This window comes from Coccinella septempunctata, chromosome 5 (genome assembly GCF_907165205.1).
Source record: "Coccinella septempunctata chromosome 5, icCocSept1.1, whole genome shotgun sequence".
Taxonomy (NCBI): domain Eukaryota; kingdom Metazoa; phylum Arthropoda; class Insecta; order Coleoptera; family Coccinellidae; genus Coccinella; species Coccinella septempunctata.
In genome coordinates this window covers 1,428,676-1,446,148 of record NC_058193.1, presented here as the reverse complement: position 1 = coordinate 1,446,148, position 17,473 = coordinate 1,428,676, and the positions used below count along the sequence as shown (strand labels likewise).

General features: G+C 44.1%; 1 protein-coding gene across 1 annotated transcript; it reads right to left on the bottom strand.

Moving 5' to 3' along the window:
- Window positions 1-3,577: 3,577 nt before the first annotated feature.
- On the bottom strand, window positions 3,578-7,528 carry LOC123313031. The gene has a single exon (XM_044897694.1). It carries the CDS (start codon window positions 7,526-7,528, stop codon window positions 3,578-3,580), a length of 3,951 nt encoding a protein of 1,316 aa, XP_044753629.1.
- Window positions 7,529-17,473: the final 9,945 nt, after the last annotated feature.

The window sequence follows — 17,473 nt, the reverse complement described above, 5'->3', positions numbered from 1 at the left end:
TTTCCTCTCCGAGATACGGGGTGTTAGAATTATAGAAAAAAAAAGTTTTTTATTAATAACTTCCACACTGCTTGAAATATTTTTATGAAATTCGAGACATAGGTTTTGAGCGTAAAAGAGCATCATTTCTTTTCTATTCTACCAGTGGCGTCCGTACTGCAGCGAGACTGAATATTTTCAGATAAAAAAATGATACGCCACTGGTTTATCCGACAAAAAAAATTACTTTTCAAATCCTTATTCAATTTGGAGCAAATTCGGTCTCCTGACTTTTTGCTGTACGAGGCACCGTTTCCGGTTAAAAAAATAAAACACATTCTCATGCATGAAGAAATCGCCAAACTTAAAGAAGATGTTCGAAGTATGACCCATTTTGCTGAACACATAATTCACATCGACGTCTAATAGATCCGACAGCAGCAGCTAAATTTCGATTTCTTAATTCGTCGCAAGCATTTTAAATACGGCCAATAAGTTTTTCCCTTGAGTTCACGGAAGTCATATATACGATTTCTTTCAAAAACCCCCATACGAAGTAGTCCAAAGGGGTAATATCGGGGCTCCGTGGAGGCCAACTGACTGGCCCATTACGTCCGATCCATCTTTCTGGAAAATTATTATCCAACCAGTTCCTCACATTTCTATGAAAGTGGGCTGGACAACCGTCAAGTTGAAACCCAGCCGCTAATCTCGATTCTACTGGAATATTTTCCCACATATTTGCAAGCTCTGCCATTAGAAATTGTAAACAATTTTCACCACTAACTCGTTCTGGTAAGAAATAGGGTCCAGATAGGCGATTATTATGAACTCCAAGCCAAACATTAACACTAAATTCTACTTGGAAATTTCTTGATCGAATGGGATGTGGATTTTCGTGGGCCCATACATGCTGGTTATGAAAGTTTACCACGCCCCGACGACTGAAACACGATTCATCAGTCCATAATATGGTATTTAAAAAGTCTCTATTCTGCTCAATTGAACAAAGAATCCATTAGCAAAAAAATAACCTTCGCTGTTCATCACCTTCTCGTAAACCTTGGACGGGTTGCAAGAATTTTTGACATAGAAAATCGAAGTGTGCGAGCTGCTATTCGACTGCTTGTTGTTGGATTCCTATCAAATTCACGAAGTATCCTCCATGGCACACTTTGCTTTCCACAATAAAGAAATTACAGTCTTTTATGGTTATGCTTGTATTGAAACGAGTAATTGGAAACCAAAACTGTCATTTAAGTTTTTTAATCGAATTAATCTACCTTAAAAAAAGGAGTTGGGTGTGTGTTGAATTTATCTAATCTACAATTGCTACAATCATATCAAATTTTTGCAATTTCTTCATGCATGAGAATGTGTTTTATTTTTTCAACCGGAAACGGTGCCTCGCTCAGCAAAATGTCAAGATATCGAATTTGCTCCAAATTAAATAAGGATTTGAAAAGTAATTTTCATTGTCGGAAAAAACAGTGGCGTATCATTTTTTTATCTGAAAATATTCAGTCTCGCTTCAGTACGGAGGCCACTGGTAGAATAGAAAAGAAATGATATTATGCAAAAAGTGCTCCTTGACGCTCAAAACCTATGTCTCAAATTTCATAAAAATATTTCAAGCAGTGTGGAAGTTATTAATAAAAAACTTTTTTTTTCTATAATTTTAACACCCCGTATCTCGGAGAGGAAACATTTCTCGACATATATTTATATGACAAACTAGGGCTTATTTTTGATGTAGAATACGTGGTTTAAATTTCTTGGTTATGATCTGAACCACCCTGTATTTGACAGCGTCTGTTTCGAAATAGCGACCACCCCTGTTGGCAGACGCTTACGATTTCAATTCAGTTAAGATCCTAGACCATTTTGACACAACATTCATCTTGGTAACTATTAGGAAGTTCCAATTTTTTTATCCCATAAGGCGACCACTCACGCCCGGCAGACGGGCGGTTTCAAGTTTTCGTAATAAATTTGAACCAAAGTGCCAAACCAAACCTTTGGTAACTTATGAGGTAGTTGTTTATGCGGCCAGCTCTCGGACTATGAGGGGGAACAGTGTGGGGATTTTCACTCTCTTGAGTGACCCACTAAAAACCCTTAACTGCTTCTTCACAGGTTCCGGGCATTTTGCCTATTAACCAGTTGACTCTTATGGTTTCTGGACTCTCACACGATCATAGTCGTGTTGATAGTTGTATGCTGCCTATATCTTTTATAGGTTAAGCTCTTCTTTGGTTACTTATCCTTAACTGATCTCTCGGTCTTTGGTGGTAAGTTCTTGACCTTCTAGCTTCTTCTGAACTGAAGAAGATTAGTCGACTACGATCCAATGATCGTAGTCGACTAATCTTCGTAGTTCCTCATTTGGGTGTTGTTTGGCTTTGTCGAATATCCTTTCCGCCTTTTTCTTCATAAATTCTGTAACTGGTTCCCTTGTAGATTTGTTTGTTCCTAACAAACTAGGGTACATCCATCGCCATTCTAAGGAGTTTATTCTCAGTTGCCTGTATTCTCTTGATGTGGGTCTTGGCTGCGAAGCCCCATGCCGCCGATTCATATGTGATATGTTTTAATAGTCGCGCACAACAGCACATTTGATGTGATTTTTCCATGTAAGTCCTCTGTCAAGCGTCACTCCTAGGTATGTTGCTTCATTTTTCCATTCAACCTCTTCTCCATCAACTTCAAGGTTTTCTTCCATCCTCAATCCTCTCTTTTGCAGTAATATTGCTTGAGTATTTCTTCCATTGATTTGGATTTTCCATTTGATGCACCATTTGAGTAATTCATCTATGGCTTTCTGCAGTCTCTGGTGTATGATCTCTGGCCGTCGATGTCTGAACGCTATTCCTGTTTCATCTGCGTAAAAAGTGAGCATATTTCTAGCATTGTTCGGGATATCATAAATATATATTACGTAAAGTAGAGGTCCAAGTACCGATCCTTGATCCTTGAGGCACTCCCGCTTCCAATTATCTGGTTTGAGAAGTTGGTCTATCTATCTCCACATAAAAGTTTCCATTCCTCAAATAGTTCCTTATAATCTTGCACAGCTTGGTCGAATATCCTGCTTTTTTCATTTTGTAGATTAGGCCTTCATGCCATACTCTATCAAAAGCTCCCTCGATATCCATCAGAACTAATCCTGTGGCCTGTTTGGTCTGCATTCCTTCGGTGACGTATTTCATGAGCCGTAACAATTGGAGTTCAGTCGAATGTTCTCGTCGAAATCCAAATTGTTCGGGTGGAATTATCTTCAACATTTCTGTTTCCTCATTCAGCCTTTGTAGTGGACTGTATTTGTTTCTCGGGACGTGGAATCAAAGAACGGTTTCTTATTTACAATATATTTACAACACACTTGGGCAAACGATGACTGGAGACTGCAGACTGTCTCAAACCCTCGCTCTTTATACAATATGCGCCCCTTCTTAGGGTCTCAGATGCACCGTATTGGTGGGGGCGGCTGACCTATAGGTTGACAGTTCTACTATTACAGGGGTATATTTACACAATATTTACAATTTTAAAACTTTCTTTCGTCGTCCATCTCGGTAGGTAAGTTGGTACTTCTTTTTCACTCGCCGTCCGTAACAGTCCTCCCCCCGGCGCAGCTTGCGTAGTCCTCTTCCTTCAAAACGACGGCGAGCTTACTAACAGGTCGTCGGAAAACGCCGGTTCTCGTTCGTACTTCGGCGACCCTGATGCCACCATCTGGTCCGGGATATGTACTCTTCACTAACCCCATGGGCCATGTGTTTCTTGGCAGTGTGCTGTCAACGATCAGGACCACATCTCCGATGCGCAGGGGACGCGCCTTGTTACTGGAGTCTCCTCGAGGTACTAAAGTGGGTAGGTACTCCCGTACCCAGCGCTTCCAAAAGTGGTCTGCGAGAGCCATACTTGCTCGCCATGTTCGTCGATCGGCTTCATCACAGGGCCCCGTGGCTGGCATGCCGGTCGATGATCCTATCAGGAAGTGGTTGGGTGTGAGTGCTTCGGGATCTGCTGGATTCACGCTCACGTGGGTCAGTGGTCGGGCATTTATCGAGAATTCTGCCTCCGTAAGGAGCGTCCGCAGTACTTCTTCTGTCGGTGCCTTCTCTCGCAGTGTCACCCTGAGTGCCGTCTTCACTGATCGTACCATCCTCTCCCACGCGCCGCCTTGGTTTGGCGCGCCAGGTGGTATAAAACGCCACTCCATGCGATGCAGCAACCCTTCGTCCTGTAGTTTTGGGAGCCATTCTTTATATGCCAGACGGAGTTCTTGGTCTGCCCCGCGGAAGTTGGTACCGTTGTCTGAGTACATGAGTCGCGGCCAACCCCTGCGTGCTGCCATCCTTCTCAATGCCATGATTGTTGAGTCCGTTGAGAGTGACGCGACGATCTCGATGTGTACGGCGCGTGACGTGAGGCAAGTGAAAAGTGCACCCCACCTCTTCTCTCGCCGGCGCCCTATCTTGATCATCATTGGCCCGAAGTAGTCCACCCCACAGTTGGTAAAGGGACGGTGAAAAGGGTCCATGCGAGCAAGTGGAAGGTCTCCTGTTGCTGGGGTTGTCAGCATTGCTCGTCTTCTTCGACAAAAGGCGCAGTTCTTTTCTATGGCTCGTACCGTGGGTCGAAGGTGAATGATCCAATAGTGTTGGCGTAGATCGTTGGTCACTCGTTCTCTATTGGCATGTCCCGCAGAGCAATGCTCCCGTAGAACAAGCAGTTTTGTGATTGGGTGACGACCATCAAGTATCACAGGTCTCTTCGTGTCACTTGGTGCGGCGGATGCTCCAATACGGCCTCTTACTCTCAGAATTCCATCCTCCATCACGGGATCTAGTCGGTAGAGCCGGCTCGCCTTTGGTATGGTTCGACCTGACCGGATTCGCTCTACCTCGTCTTGGAAGCTGTCTTCTTGAACACGTCGTATCAGCTCCTTTTCTGCGCGCTCGATGTGTCGATGTTCCAGGTTAATCGCTCGTCGTCGACAGATATCCACGAAGGCTAGGACTCTTGCTATAGTTCTTACCAGAATTTCGTATTTGGAGAAGCGGGCAGGATCAGGTACGCAGCTGGATCTTCTGGGATTCTCACTCACATGTAGGACTTCCTCTTCTGTTTCTTCATACGCCGTCTTCCCGGGCCACTGGTCTTCAGGTAGATAGAGGAAATCTGGTCCCTGGAACCACCTGTCCGTCGAGCTGATGGGCGCATTGGTCAACCGTGTGGCATCGTCAGCCACGTTGTGGTCGGTCGGCAGCCATCTCCATTCTTCCTTTTGGGTGAGCTCAGCAATCTCACCGAGTCTATGTGCGACGAAAGGTGTATACCGTCGCATGTCGTTCCTGACCCAATGGACCACCGTCGACGAGTCCGTCCAGTACGTCGTCTGGTCTACTTCCATGCGATGCTCCCTCTTGATGGTTTCGGCGAGACGAGCACCTATCACCGCTGCCTGGAGCTCCAACCGGGGAATCGTCAGCGCTTTCTTTGGCGCTACCTTCGCCTTTGCCGCTATTAAGACGACTTCGATGGTCCCGTCGTTTCTCGTGATGCGCCAGTATGCCGTTGTCGCAAATGCCTGCTCACTTGCGTCACACAGTATATGAAGATCGATCCGTTCATACCCGTTCAACGTGTAGCAGCGTGGCAGTCGTAGCATCGCGATCTCGGGAAGTTGCACCAGCCAGGATGTAAAGAGCTCGTTTTCTTCTGCCGGGATCGGTTCGTCCCATGTCATCTGAAGTCGCCATAAGCTCTGTAGGATGATCTTAGAGCGGATGGTGTAATGGCTCAATAGCCCCAGCGGGTCGTACACAGACATGACAGCGCTGAGTGCTTCTCTCTTGGTCGGTGCTCGCTTCCCCGCTTTGACATCTTCAGGAACTCGGCTCATGCAGGTGTTGAATCCCAACTCGTCTCGTTGAGCATTCCAATACAACCCGAGTATCTTGCTTCCGGGCTGTTCTCCCCCCAGTTGCGTAGGGGCCGTTGCGTGCAGCTCTGAGGGAATTCCTTCCAAAATGTTTGGATCACTAGAGTTCCATCCCTTCAAATTGAAGCCAGCACGAGCATGCACTTCTCTCGTTTCTTCGACAGCCTTTCGTGCTTCCTCCGCGTCTTTGAAACTCGCAACCCAGTCATCCATGTAGTGAGCGTTCTTTATGGCTTCCAGTGCACGCGGGAACTCCTTTCCGTGTATGTCTGCATTGTGATTACGGACATGGTGAGCTATGTACGGAGAGCTTGTTGCGCCGAAGAAAACACTGGTCATCTTGTACTTCTTCGGAGGCCTTTCTCTGTCTTCTCCCCTCCACAGGAACTGTTGAGCTGGTTGGTCCTCGGGTCGTACCTTGATTCGCAGGAACATCTCTTGAATATCCGCCGTGATAGCGACGGCCCCTTCTCGAAATCTGAATAATATGCCCGGCAACGACAACAGCATATCAGGTCCTTCCAGTAACTCGTCGTTTAGGCTCACCCCATTGTTTCTCGCCGCTGCGTCGAACACCAATCGATAACCCGGTTTGTTTGGATTCGTCACGGCAAAGTGAGGCAGAAACCACTTCACTGGGCTATCGTCTTCCGAACCGTCACATGGCGTCGCGTAACCCTTTTTCAATAGATTTTCAATCTGCTGGGAGTATTCCATCTTGAAAACCGGGTCCGCGTCCATCTGTATTTCCTTCCTTTTGAGACGACGCAAGGCCTGATTGTAACTTGCCGGCATTGTCATCTTGTCCCTACGCCATGGTAGCCCCACCTCGTAGCCGACGTCAGTCTTCTTGATGGTTCGTTCGACTATAGTGACGGCTCGTTGGTGTGCCTCGCTCATTCTAGGCTTCCCTTGCACGCCCAGTGCTTCGATCTTGAAGTGTGCTTCTACGAGATCGTGCAGTTCCTTCTCGCCTGGGTTAACACTATTGGCCCGTTCGTAAATGTGCAGTACGTCCTCTCCTTCGTAGATGGCGCGGCGAGGCGCAGTCCCATGCACCACCCATCCTAACCGGGTCTTCGATGCCGCCGGCTGGTTGGGTTCACCGATCCGTAGATCTCTTGAGACGATGCACTCCCAGTGATCTGTTCCGACCAATATGCCAGGGCGCGCTGACTCGAAGCACACTTCTTCCTCATCAAGGTCCTTGAGGTGATCGAAGCTCAACAGCGTGTTCGGAATGCCTTGCTGGTGTAGCTTCAAGTCCTTCATCGTTCTTGCCCGGATCTGGTATTCGTCGCTTTCTTTGACGCCCCTAATCTTGACCGTCACCAGCTGGCTTTCTGCTTCGCTCTGGCTCATGTTCACTCCCCTTAAGTGAAGTGGGTGTGACGGTCCTTCTGCCCCTATGCTGGCTGCCAGTTCCTGGTCGATCAGTGTTATTGTGGCCCCTTCGTCCAACAAGGCGAAAGTCTTTCTCTCGCCTTTGGGTCCTGCTATGACGACCGGACACATCTTCAATAACACCGTCTTTGGTTCAGTATGCAGTATGCTTCCCGATGCAACTGACAACACGGTCTCCTTCTTATCAGCTGGCATGGCTTGTTCGGGCTCTGCTTGGTCTTGATGTAACGACGAATGATGTGGGCGGCGACACTCGTTGACGCCGCATGGCTTCGCTCAGCACTGAAAGCGACGATGCTTCTTTTGCGCGCACTTGAAGCAGATCCGTTTCTCGCGCACAAGATTCCACCTTTGATCAACCGTAAGCGCCTTGTACTTCGGGCACTCTGGCAGCACATGATCTCTCTCGCACTCGGGGCACCGGTTGCTCCTTTCTTGTCCATCTTCTGACGTACTATACACCGCCGCACTTTTCTTCACTGTACCTTGTTGCCCGTTCCTGTTCGCACTTGATTTCACTGTCACTGGAGGGCGTGTCTCTTTGTTCGTACTCGCGGCGCACGTCGCGGGAGCGTATGTATACCGCAGCGCTCGATCCGCTTCCCTCATCAAGAATCGCGACATAACAACGATTTCCGGGTCTGCCGAACCTTCTTGATCGAACGCGTAGTCGCACCACCGTGAACGTAAGTGCGGGCTAAGCTTGTCCAGCACTTCCCGTGTTAGCATCGGATTAAAAAGGTATCCCCTTCGGTCAATCGTTTTCAATACGCAGATGATGTTTTGTATCTTGACTGCGAAACTGTTCAGGTCTGCCGCCGTCGAGTTGGGTTTTGGCAATTTTTTCAATTCTTCCAGCGCCTGGTCGATGATCACCTCCGGTCGTCCAAAGCACTGCTCTAGGGTTTTCATCACTACATTTGGATCCGCGGCGGTGTAGAGTAGGGCAGAAACCCTGTCCCTTGCTTCTCCTTTCAAACAGGTTCGCAACCGTTGGAGATTTTCAGCAGCAGTGAGCTCGTACATCTGGCTCGAGTCCCGGTACGCCGCGTAAAAGGGTAGCCACTCATTGACCGCTCCAGAAAACGTAGGCAAGTCGATATGACGCGACCTTGGTCTTGCCATCTTTTCCAATGTAGCTGCCAGATGTTCGATGCTACTTCTTGATCTTGTTGGAGTTGGTGACCTTGGTGGTACTGCTTCGAGACGCGTCTGCCTTGGTTCCTCTCGTTGTAGCCCCTCCCCCCGTTGGCTGACTGGATTTTGTATCAGCCACTCGTTTACTTTCTGGAGTGGTTCTTTTTTGAAAGGGGGCTCCGCCTGCTGCTCTTCTTCGCCACTTTCATCCTCTTGAATTGCCGCTACTTCTGCGGCCAACCGCATCTTCACGAGATCGGCTTCCATCTTGAGCTCGAGTCTCTTAATTTCGGCCAGTTTCTCCGCCGCCTCTAATTCTGCGAGCCGCCTTCTTGTAGTCACACTGACATTCGATCGATGTGACCTGTTTGTCGATCGATGTGACCTGCTGGATTTTGCCGGCGACCTCTCGCGTCTTTTGTCACTAGCCATGTTAGGTTCTACCAACCCAGATAATGGTGACGCCGGCTGATCTAGGGGAATGTTCCTCAACCGATCCAGGGAGTCGTTCCTCAGTTGTTCCCTCTCGATTGCTTGGAGACGACGTTTTTCTTCCATCTCTGCTGCGTCCACCTGACTTCTTGTTATTACCATTTCGCAGCGTGTATACGAGTTCCAGTCAATGACCGACGCCTCTTCGTGTTGCGAAGATCTGAAAAGATCCGATTGTTTCTTCAGATCTGAAAAGATCTGTTCGCTTCTTCAGATCTGAGAAGATCTTTCCGTTACTTCAGATCTGAGAAGATCTTTTCGTTCCTTTAGATCTGAAAAGATCTTATTCGTTCCTTTAGATCTGAAAAGATCTTTTTCGTTACTTCAGAGTGAATTGATCCGCTCGCGCTCAGCTCTGAAAGATCTTTTCGTTCTTCAAATCTTCGATCTTTTCGTTCTTCAAATCTTCGATCTTTTCGTTCTTCAAATCTTCGATGGTTTTCTTGATTCGGCTGAAGGACCAGACTGTAGTGGACTGTATTTGTTTCTCGGGTCGTGGAATCAAAGAACGGTTTCTTATTTACAATATATTTACAACACACTTGGGCAAACGATGACTGGAGACTGCAAATTTTTTTTTTTTTTTTTTTTTTTTATAGCAGGGGGAATCTGCGACCGTGAAAACACGGGGCTCTATCTCTCGCCCAGAGGAACCCATTTCTAGGGAACACTGTGGGGTTACTCACTCTGCTGAGTTCGCGACCCACTAAACCTAACCTGCTTTTGTTGGTTCCGGGCATTTGCCTATAAACCATTTATCCCTTAATCGGTTGATTTCTTCTTGCACATTGTCGTGCTAGGGTTTTCATGTTCGTCCATTTCGGATATCTCTTCTTAGTATAGTTTTAATAAGTTGTCGTACTCATTTTAATCTCTCCTCAATTGATCTCTCGGTCTCCTTTTGTAAATTCTCATTCTTCTTCTGTCTTCCTCCGGATCGTAGTCCACTAGTCTCCTGAGTTCTTCGTTTGGATGTTCCTTCGCTGTTTCGAATAACTTTTCAGCTTTCCTCTTCATAAATTCGGTGATGGTTTCCCACTTCAAATCTCGATATATCTGTTTGTTCCTGACAAACCAAGGCGCATCTATGGCACATCGTAGTAGCTTGTTTTCTGTTGCCTGAATTCTTTGTATATGGCTCTTTGCCGCGAATCCCCAAGCACCTGATCCATAAGTCAGTTGCGGTCTAGCAACGGCTTTGATTATTTTCAATTTTGTCTCATTTGACATGTGGCTCTTTCTACCTATCAGCGGGTAGAGCATATTCATCGCTGCCTTGGTTTTGTCAACGGCTTGTTTGATATGGCTTCTCCATGTTAGACCTTTGTCTAGGGTGATACCTAAATATTTTGCTTCGTTTTTCCATTCGATTTCTTCTCCATCTACCTCTAGATTTGTTGTAGTTCTTAGTCTCCTCTTCTGCAGTAATATCGCTTGGCTCTTTTGTCCATTGAGTTTTATTTTCCATTTAATACACCAGTCATTTATTTCATCTATAGCTTCTTGTAACATTCCTTCTATAATTTTTGGCTTGCGATGTCGCATTGCGATTCCTGTGTCGTCGGCATATAGTGTCAGCATAGTCCTTGGAGATTTTGGTATATCGTGAATATATATGTTATACAGTAACGGCCCAAGTACTGACCCTTGAGGCACCCCTGCTTCCATATATCTGGTTGTGGAGTTTTCTCCTTCCACTTTCACGTAGAATCTTCTGTTCCTCAAATAATTCCTAATCAACTTGCACAGTTTCATTGAATATCCAGCATATCTCATTTTGTAAATCAATCCTTCATGCCATACTCTGTCGAATGCTCTGGCGACATCTAGTAGTACAAGACCGGTTGCTTGTTTATTTTGGAATTCTTCTGTTATGTATTCTGTGAGTCTCAGTAATTGCTGTTCAGTTGAGTGGTCTCTTCTGAATCCGAATTGCTCTGCTGGAATGAGATTCAGATTTTCAGTTTCTTCTGTAAGCCTCCTAGCGATTACCCTTTCTACTACTTTTCCTAGGGCGGACAATAAACTTATCGGCCTGTAGTTTTGGGGGAATTTCTTATCTTTGCCTGGTTTGTTGAACACTATGACTTCTGCAGTTTTCCACTTTTCCGGATAGTGTTCAGTCCTCATTATACCAATTGCAATATTTGTGAGAGCAGCTATACCTTTTCTAGGTAATTTCTTCAACATAGCATTCGTTATTTTATCACTTCCGGGAGCTTTTCTATTTTTCAAGCTTCTGATTATCTCTTTTATTTGAAATGGAGAAGTTGGTTTTTCTATTTTGTCGTCTACTGGTGGTTCGTCCATTTCTTCTTCGTTGTTCTCTACAAGATCTTCCAGCTCGTCATTATCGTCATCAGGTCTGTAATTTATTCTCGATTCTCTTTCTATCGAGTCCGCCAGTGCTTCTGCTTTATCGGTATTCGTATATGCCATTCCTCTTTCTCCGTGGAGAGGTGGTATTTTAGTCTTTTCTCTTCTCAGACATTTTTGCATTTTCCATGCAGAATGATCGATAGTATTTAGTTCTTGAACTCTTTTGTTCCATCTATTTGTTCTCATGTCCTTCAGGGCATTTTTTAGAACTTGGCTGTGTCGGTTTAGATTTCTCTTATTTATATCTGTTTTGTTGAGCCTGTATGTTTTTCTTAGTCTCCGATTTTCCCTGATGAGATCTTTGATTTCTCTGGGTGTATCACCGTGTGGATGTATCGGTGCTGGTCTCGTTATTTTCTTTGTGCTCTTTTTGTAGGCATCTATTATATTCTTTTCTAGTTTATCAACTGCTCTTTCTAGGTCTTCCGGTGTGTTGATTGTCGGTATTTCTGTTACCTCCGATTGTATCAGATGGCTATATTTCGTCCAATCGGTGTATTCTCTTGTTTGCATTAGTTCTCTTCTTGGCCCATCTCCTATTGTTAATTCGATGGGGTTGTGGTTAGAGGTTCCGTCCCACAAGGTCTCTATCGAGAATTCTCTAGTGATATTTTTCATAATTGCGATATCAATTATATCTGGTAATCCATTTCCGAATGCTAGGTACGTTGGTTCTTCAGGTCCAATAACGATAGCTTCATGTTTTTCAGCGAGATCTTTCAGTCTTCTGCCATTTCTGTTTTCCATCCTGCTGTTCCATTCTGGAGATTTGCAATTAAAATCTCCGATGCAGATTTTCGGGTTTGTTCCATCTAGTAAGTTGTTGATTTCTTCTTCCAATAGGTTATTTGGGGGTCTTTTATATGCCGATGTGACTTCGACTCTTTGTCGATTTATTTCAGCTACAATCGTCACTGTTTCTATTTGTGACTCGTCAGATCTTCCTTTAAAATAGTGTTTCAGATCTCGTCTAACCAGTAAGGCAACACCTCCCCCAGTGTTTGCGATTCTGTCACATCTATATATCTCATAATTCATGATATTCAGTCGCGTATTTGGTTGTATTCTTGTTTCCTGTAAGGTTATAATATCAGGTTTTCTCTCTGATATTATTTCTTCTATCTCGGGTTTTCGAGTTCTGACCCCGTTTATGTTCCAGGAGACTATTTTAAGGAAATTTTTCCTAGTTGTATGTTCCATTATTTCAGTTTACTGAACATTCCTTGGAGTTTTTTCTCCATCTCTCTTTCAATTTTCAACATGATTTTGTTGAAAATTTTTTCAGTAAAAGTGTCTAAATCGTCGGCGGATTCAGAGACTTTTCTGTTTTCTTTTGTTTTGTTGATCGTAGGTTTAGCTTGGGGCATTTTCGGTGTCTCCTTCTTCTGTACTGGTTTGGGTACTTCTTTTTTCTTGTCGTCTACTTTGGAGGGGGTGGGCTTCTTTTTCTCCTGGACTTTTAGAGGAATCGTGCTCTGCTGAGCCGATTTCTGGCCTGTTTTCCTCTTTCTTGTCACTAATTTGAATTCGCTACATCCTTTGTAGCTTGTTGGACGGCCTTCTTCACCGCACAGAACGCATGTGGCATTTCTCTCCTCACCTTTTCTGGTAAGTTCGCAATCTTTTGTGCAATGATTGCCCAAACATTTGACGCATCTGTATGGAAAAGAGCACTTGTTTTGGCATGTCCGTACCTCTGACATCTGAAGCATTGGCTTGGATTTTCTGCCCTTCTTTTTGATTCCACTACAATGCAGAGATTGTAGAGGCGTCTTATTTCGAAAATCTCCTTTCTCTGAGTTTTTACCAGGTATAAGGGTATAAACTTTTTGGTTTTATTGGATGTCATTCTGGACACCTCGGCGTCATGGATTCCTTGGACCTTTAGATCATTTTTTATTAAATCTAGGTCAGCATCTATTGGGAGATGTCTTATAACTGCATATATCTTTTTCTCTTCCTCCATCTGGTACGTGAAGTACTCCTTACCAATCTGGTCAAAATATTTTGTTATGTTCCTGTAGTCGTCCACAGTCGAGGCTACGATCCTGATCCCGTCCTTTACGACGGTTGCTCTGTTGTAGCTGAATTTCTTCAAGTAGAGAGCTTTTGAGATCTCTACCCAATCGGCTGTACCCATCGTCGTGATGGGTGGAATTTTATCTTTTTTAGGTATCTCCGTTGCTTTTTTTGCGGTCTCTTCGTCTGAAGATGAACTTTCTTTACGCGCGCGTTTTGTGGGCGGCGCGTTCTGGGTTTTAGCAACTTGAGTTGCAAAATTTCTCTTCTTCTCCGGTTCTGGAGCTACTTCCTGTTTGGAGGAATTTTTGGGGACCGCTACCGGCTTTGCAATTTCTGCAAATGTGGGGGATTTCTGTGCCGTATTCTGTTTTGCAATTTCAGCAAAACTAGGGGATTGAGGAGCTTTATTTTTGTTAACTTCCTCTCTCAAGAGGCGTATCTCCCCGACCAACTGAGCTACGGTTTCAGTTAATTTATTTATTTGAGCCTTCAATTGCCCATTCTCTTCTTTGAGCCTTACAAGCTCCTCTGCATCTCCATCGCTAAATTCTTCGGTGTCCGTAGCTTCCATCTAGGAGCTCTCATTGTCTGAGACCTCCGACATGGCTTTTTGTCCGTATTGAACTATATGAGGTATTTCGGAATAATAATGAATATTGGAAATCCTTACTACTATGTTACTATTAAGCTATGTGGCTAAATTAAATATTTTCTATACTATCAGAAAAATGAATCGACTCACCAGTGATATCCGTGGAACCAGCGATCTTGGGATCTGGACTCGACACTGAATACACTGAATTTGAACGAATTTCCGCTCTATAACACATACACTTATAGAACTTACAAAAAACTTCGGAAGTTTCGTAGACGGAATCATAAATTCCGCAGCTTCGCCAGTGTACACTTTCACCTCCGCTTTCACTTTTACGGCACTGTGACACTTCGACTTTCTCGTCCGCTTTCTCTTTTATAGCACTAGGAGCACTGTAGCACGTCTTCTCTTGTCAAGCGAATGACTCGAGACTGCAGACTGTCTCAAACCCTCGCTCTTTATACAATATGCGCCCCTTCTTAGGGTCTCAGATGCACCGTATTGGTGGGGGCGGCTGACCTATAGGTTGACAGTTCTACTATTACAGGGGTATATTTACACAATATTTACAATTTTAAAACTTTCTTTCGTCGTCCATCTCGGTAGGTAAGTTGGTACTTCTTTTTCACTCGCCGTCCGTAACAGCCTTTAAGCGATAACCCTCTCGACGATTTTTTCTAGTGCTGATAGTAGGCTGTTTGTTGTATAATTTTGAGGAAATTTCCTTTCCTTTCCAGGCTTGTTGAAAACTATCATTTGTGCAGTTTTCCTTCTCTTTGGGTAGTATTCGGTCCTCATCACTCCGTTTGTAATATTCGTCAAGGCTGCTATTCCTTTTCTAGGCAATTTCTTCAACATATAATTCGTTATCCTATCTTCTCCCGGCGCTTTCCTGTTTTTCAATTTCATTATGATCTCTTTGATCTCTGTTGGTGAAGCCGGTTTTGGAATGTTTTCGGTTTCCGGTGGTTTCATCATCAAATTTTCGTTTACCTCCACTTCTTCTTCTAGATCTTCATTGTCATCATCATTTCTGTAGTTTATTCTGGCTTCTCTCTCAATTGAGTCGGCAAGTCGGCTTTTTCACGTCTCGTATATACCATTCCGTTTGCTTCATGCAGTTGAGGTATAACTGTCGTTTCTCGTCGTAAGCGTTTTTGCATTTTCCAAGCCGAGTAATCTATGGTATTCAGTTCCCTTAATATCTGGTGCCATCTGTTATTACGCAGTTCTGTCAAAGCATGTTTCAATATCTGACTATGCTTATTCAGTTTCTTCTTGTCTTCTTCTCTTTTTGTTGTTCTGTAGATTTTTCTGAGTCTTCTGTTCTTTTTTATAAGTTCCTCTATATCCCTTGGCGTATCTCCATGTGAATGTTTCGGAATTGGTTTCCTTATTCTCTTGGTGCTTTCTTCATAGGCTTCTTTTATTTGATTTTCCAATTTTTCAACTGCTTCATCTAATTCATCCCTGGTGTTTATTCGGGGAATTTCTGTGATTTTCTCCTGAAGTAAATTCTTATATTTCTCCCAGTCTGTGCGATCCTTGGTTGTGTCTCTTCTTCGTTTCTTGGGCCATGTCCCACTATGGATTCTATGGGATTGTGGTCTGAAGTTCCGTCTTCTATTGTATCAATGCTGATTTCTTCAGTGATGTCTTTCATTACGACAATGTTCAGTACATCGGGTAGTCCATTTACTCTTGGTATGTAGGTCGGTATATCAGATCCTATCACAACTGCATTAAGTTTTTCAGCATAAATCTTCAGTCTTCTCCAGTTGGTATTTTCCCCCTACTGTTCCATTCCTGCGATTTGCAGTTAAGATCACCAATTATGATTTTCGGGTGTCTTCCTTCTAGTAGCATTTTTAGATCCCCTTCCAGCATGTCCTTATCCGGTGATGTATAAGTCGAAATAATCTTCACTTGTCCTCGATTGGCATTCACAATAATCGATATTGCTTCTACTTCTTGATCATTGAATATTTGGTCGAAATGGCGATCCATAATTCCTTCTAGCCAGTATAGCAACGCCATATGTGCTGTTAGGTCTATCATTTCTGTAGATATCGTAATTGGGAAATTCTATGCGAACGTTGGGGGTAAGTTTTGTTTCTTGGAGAGCTATGACATCCGGTCTCTTCTCTTCAATCAATTCTTCGAATTCGGGTCTGCGGGCTCTCAATCCTTCGACGTTCCAAGAGACGATTATGAGATTGTTCTTTATCGTCGTATCAGCCATTAAATATTCAATTTGCTGCATCTTCTTCTCAAAGTTTTTCTCCAGATTCTGCAACATCGTGCTGAGGAGGTTTTTCGTGAACTTATCCAGTGCCTCAGTGATTCCAGAAATGCCTTTCCTGGTTTCGGCTTTCTTGACGGTTTTTGCCTTTTCCGTCTTTTTCTCTGGTTTCTTCGTCTCTTTGACTGCTTTGGTTGCAGTTTCCTGGGGTTTCTTCACTTCCAAAAAGTTTTGGGCTGGCTTCGGAGTATTTTGTGTTGTCCTTGAGCTGGTTTGGTTTGATCTTGGTCTTTTTCGTGACCAATTTCTATTCGCTACATCCCTTGTAGCTGGCTGGATAACATTGTTTTCCAAAAAGGTTGCAAGAAGCATTACGTTCGTCATTCTCCCTGGTCAGCGTACACTCCTTGGAGCTGTGATTACCGGAGCATTTCACGCTGTAATGAACCCCAGTTTTCCGAGGAAAATTGAAGTTCATCTTAGTGAATTTTTTCGTTTTAAATTTCCGTCTTTGAAAATATTTTAATTCTCGAATATTCCGTACGTTCATTCCGACAGGCGGAGTAAATGTAAAAAACCGCTTATCTGTATTTTACGTTGTTTTTCTTACATGCCGCTGAAGATTTCAACGTTTTTCATCTGTTGATATGCGATAGACCGGAGCTGGCGACGTTTTTCAGTCTTGCCGCATTCTGGAATTTTCAGATTTTTACCGTGAGAGGGGATATGCCTATAAAAGCAAATTTTCCCCCCGCGACGGTCACTTTTCGACTTTTCGACTGTTACTTCAGTTCGTCGGCTGACTTTTGAATTTTACTTCAGTGCTTTCCTTTCGCTTGAGTATTATTTCGCTTTCTAACGTGGTTTCTAACTTCTAGTATAAATTCAGTTGATTTTCCGTAGTACTTTCGCCGTTGAGAATAATCATTTTGTGTTATTTGCATCAGTGCTTAGAATTAATTTTTTTTAGTTTTTCTTTTTTTAAATCCTTTGAGTTTCGAGTGCTTGAAACAAAGGAGGTAGGTCCCCGTCTGTACCGTTCAGTTTCTTTGTTAGACCTACGCCGTTACTTCTTTAACTTTGACACTGCTGTACTGTATCGTTTCCTGTTGTATTTTATCGTTCTTTACCCTGTTTCGCGAGTCTGACTTTTCCCTTCGCTATCAGTCATGGCGTGTTAACCCTTGGGGTACTGAAGGGAAAGTTCCGTCAACCCCCCTGTCCGCGTCATAAGTGTTAAATCCGAAATCTCTTCTTTTCTGTCAGTCATGGC

Coding starts and splice junctions, on each gene's coding strand:
- LOC123313031 (XM_044897694.1), bottom strand. CDS start 7,528: ATGCCAGCTGATAAGAAGGAGACCGTGTTGTCAGTTGCATCGGGAAGC.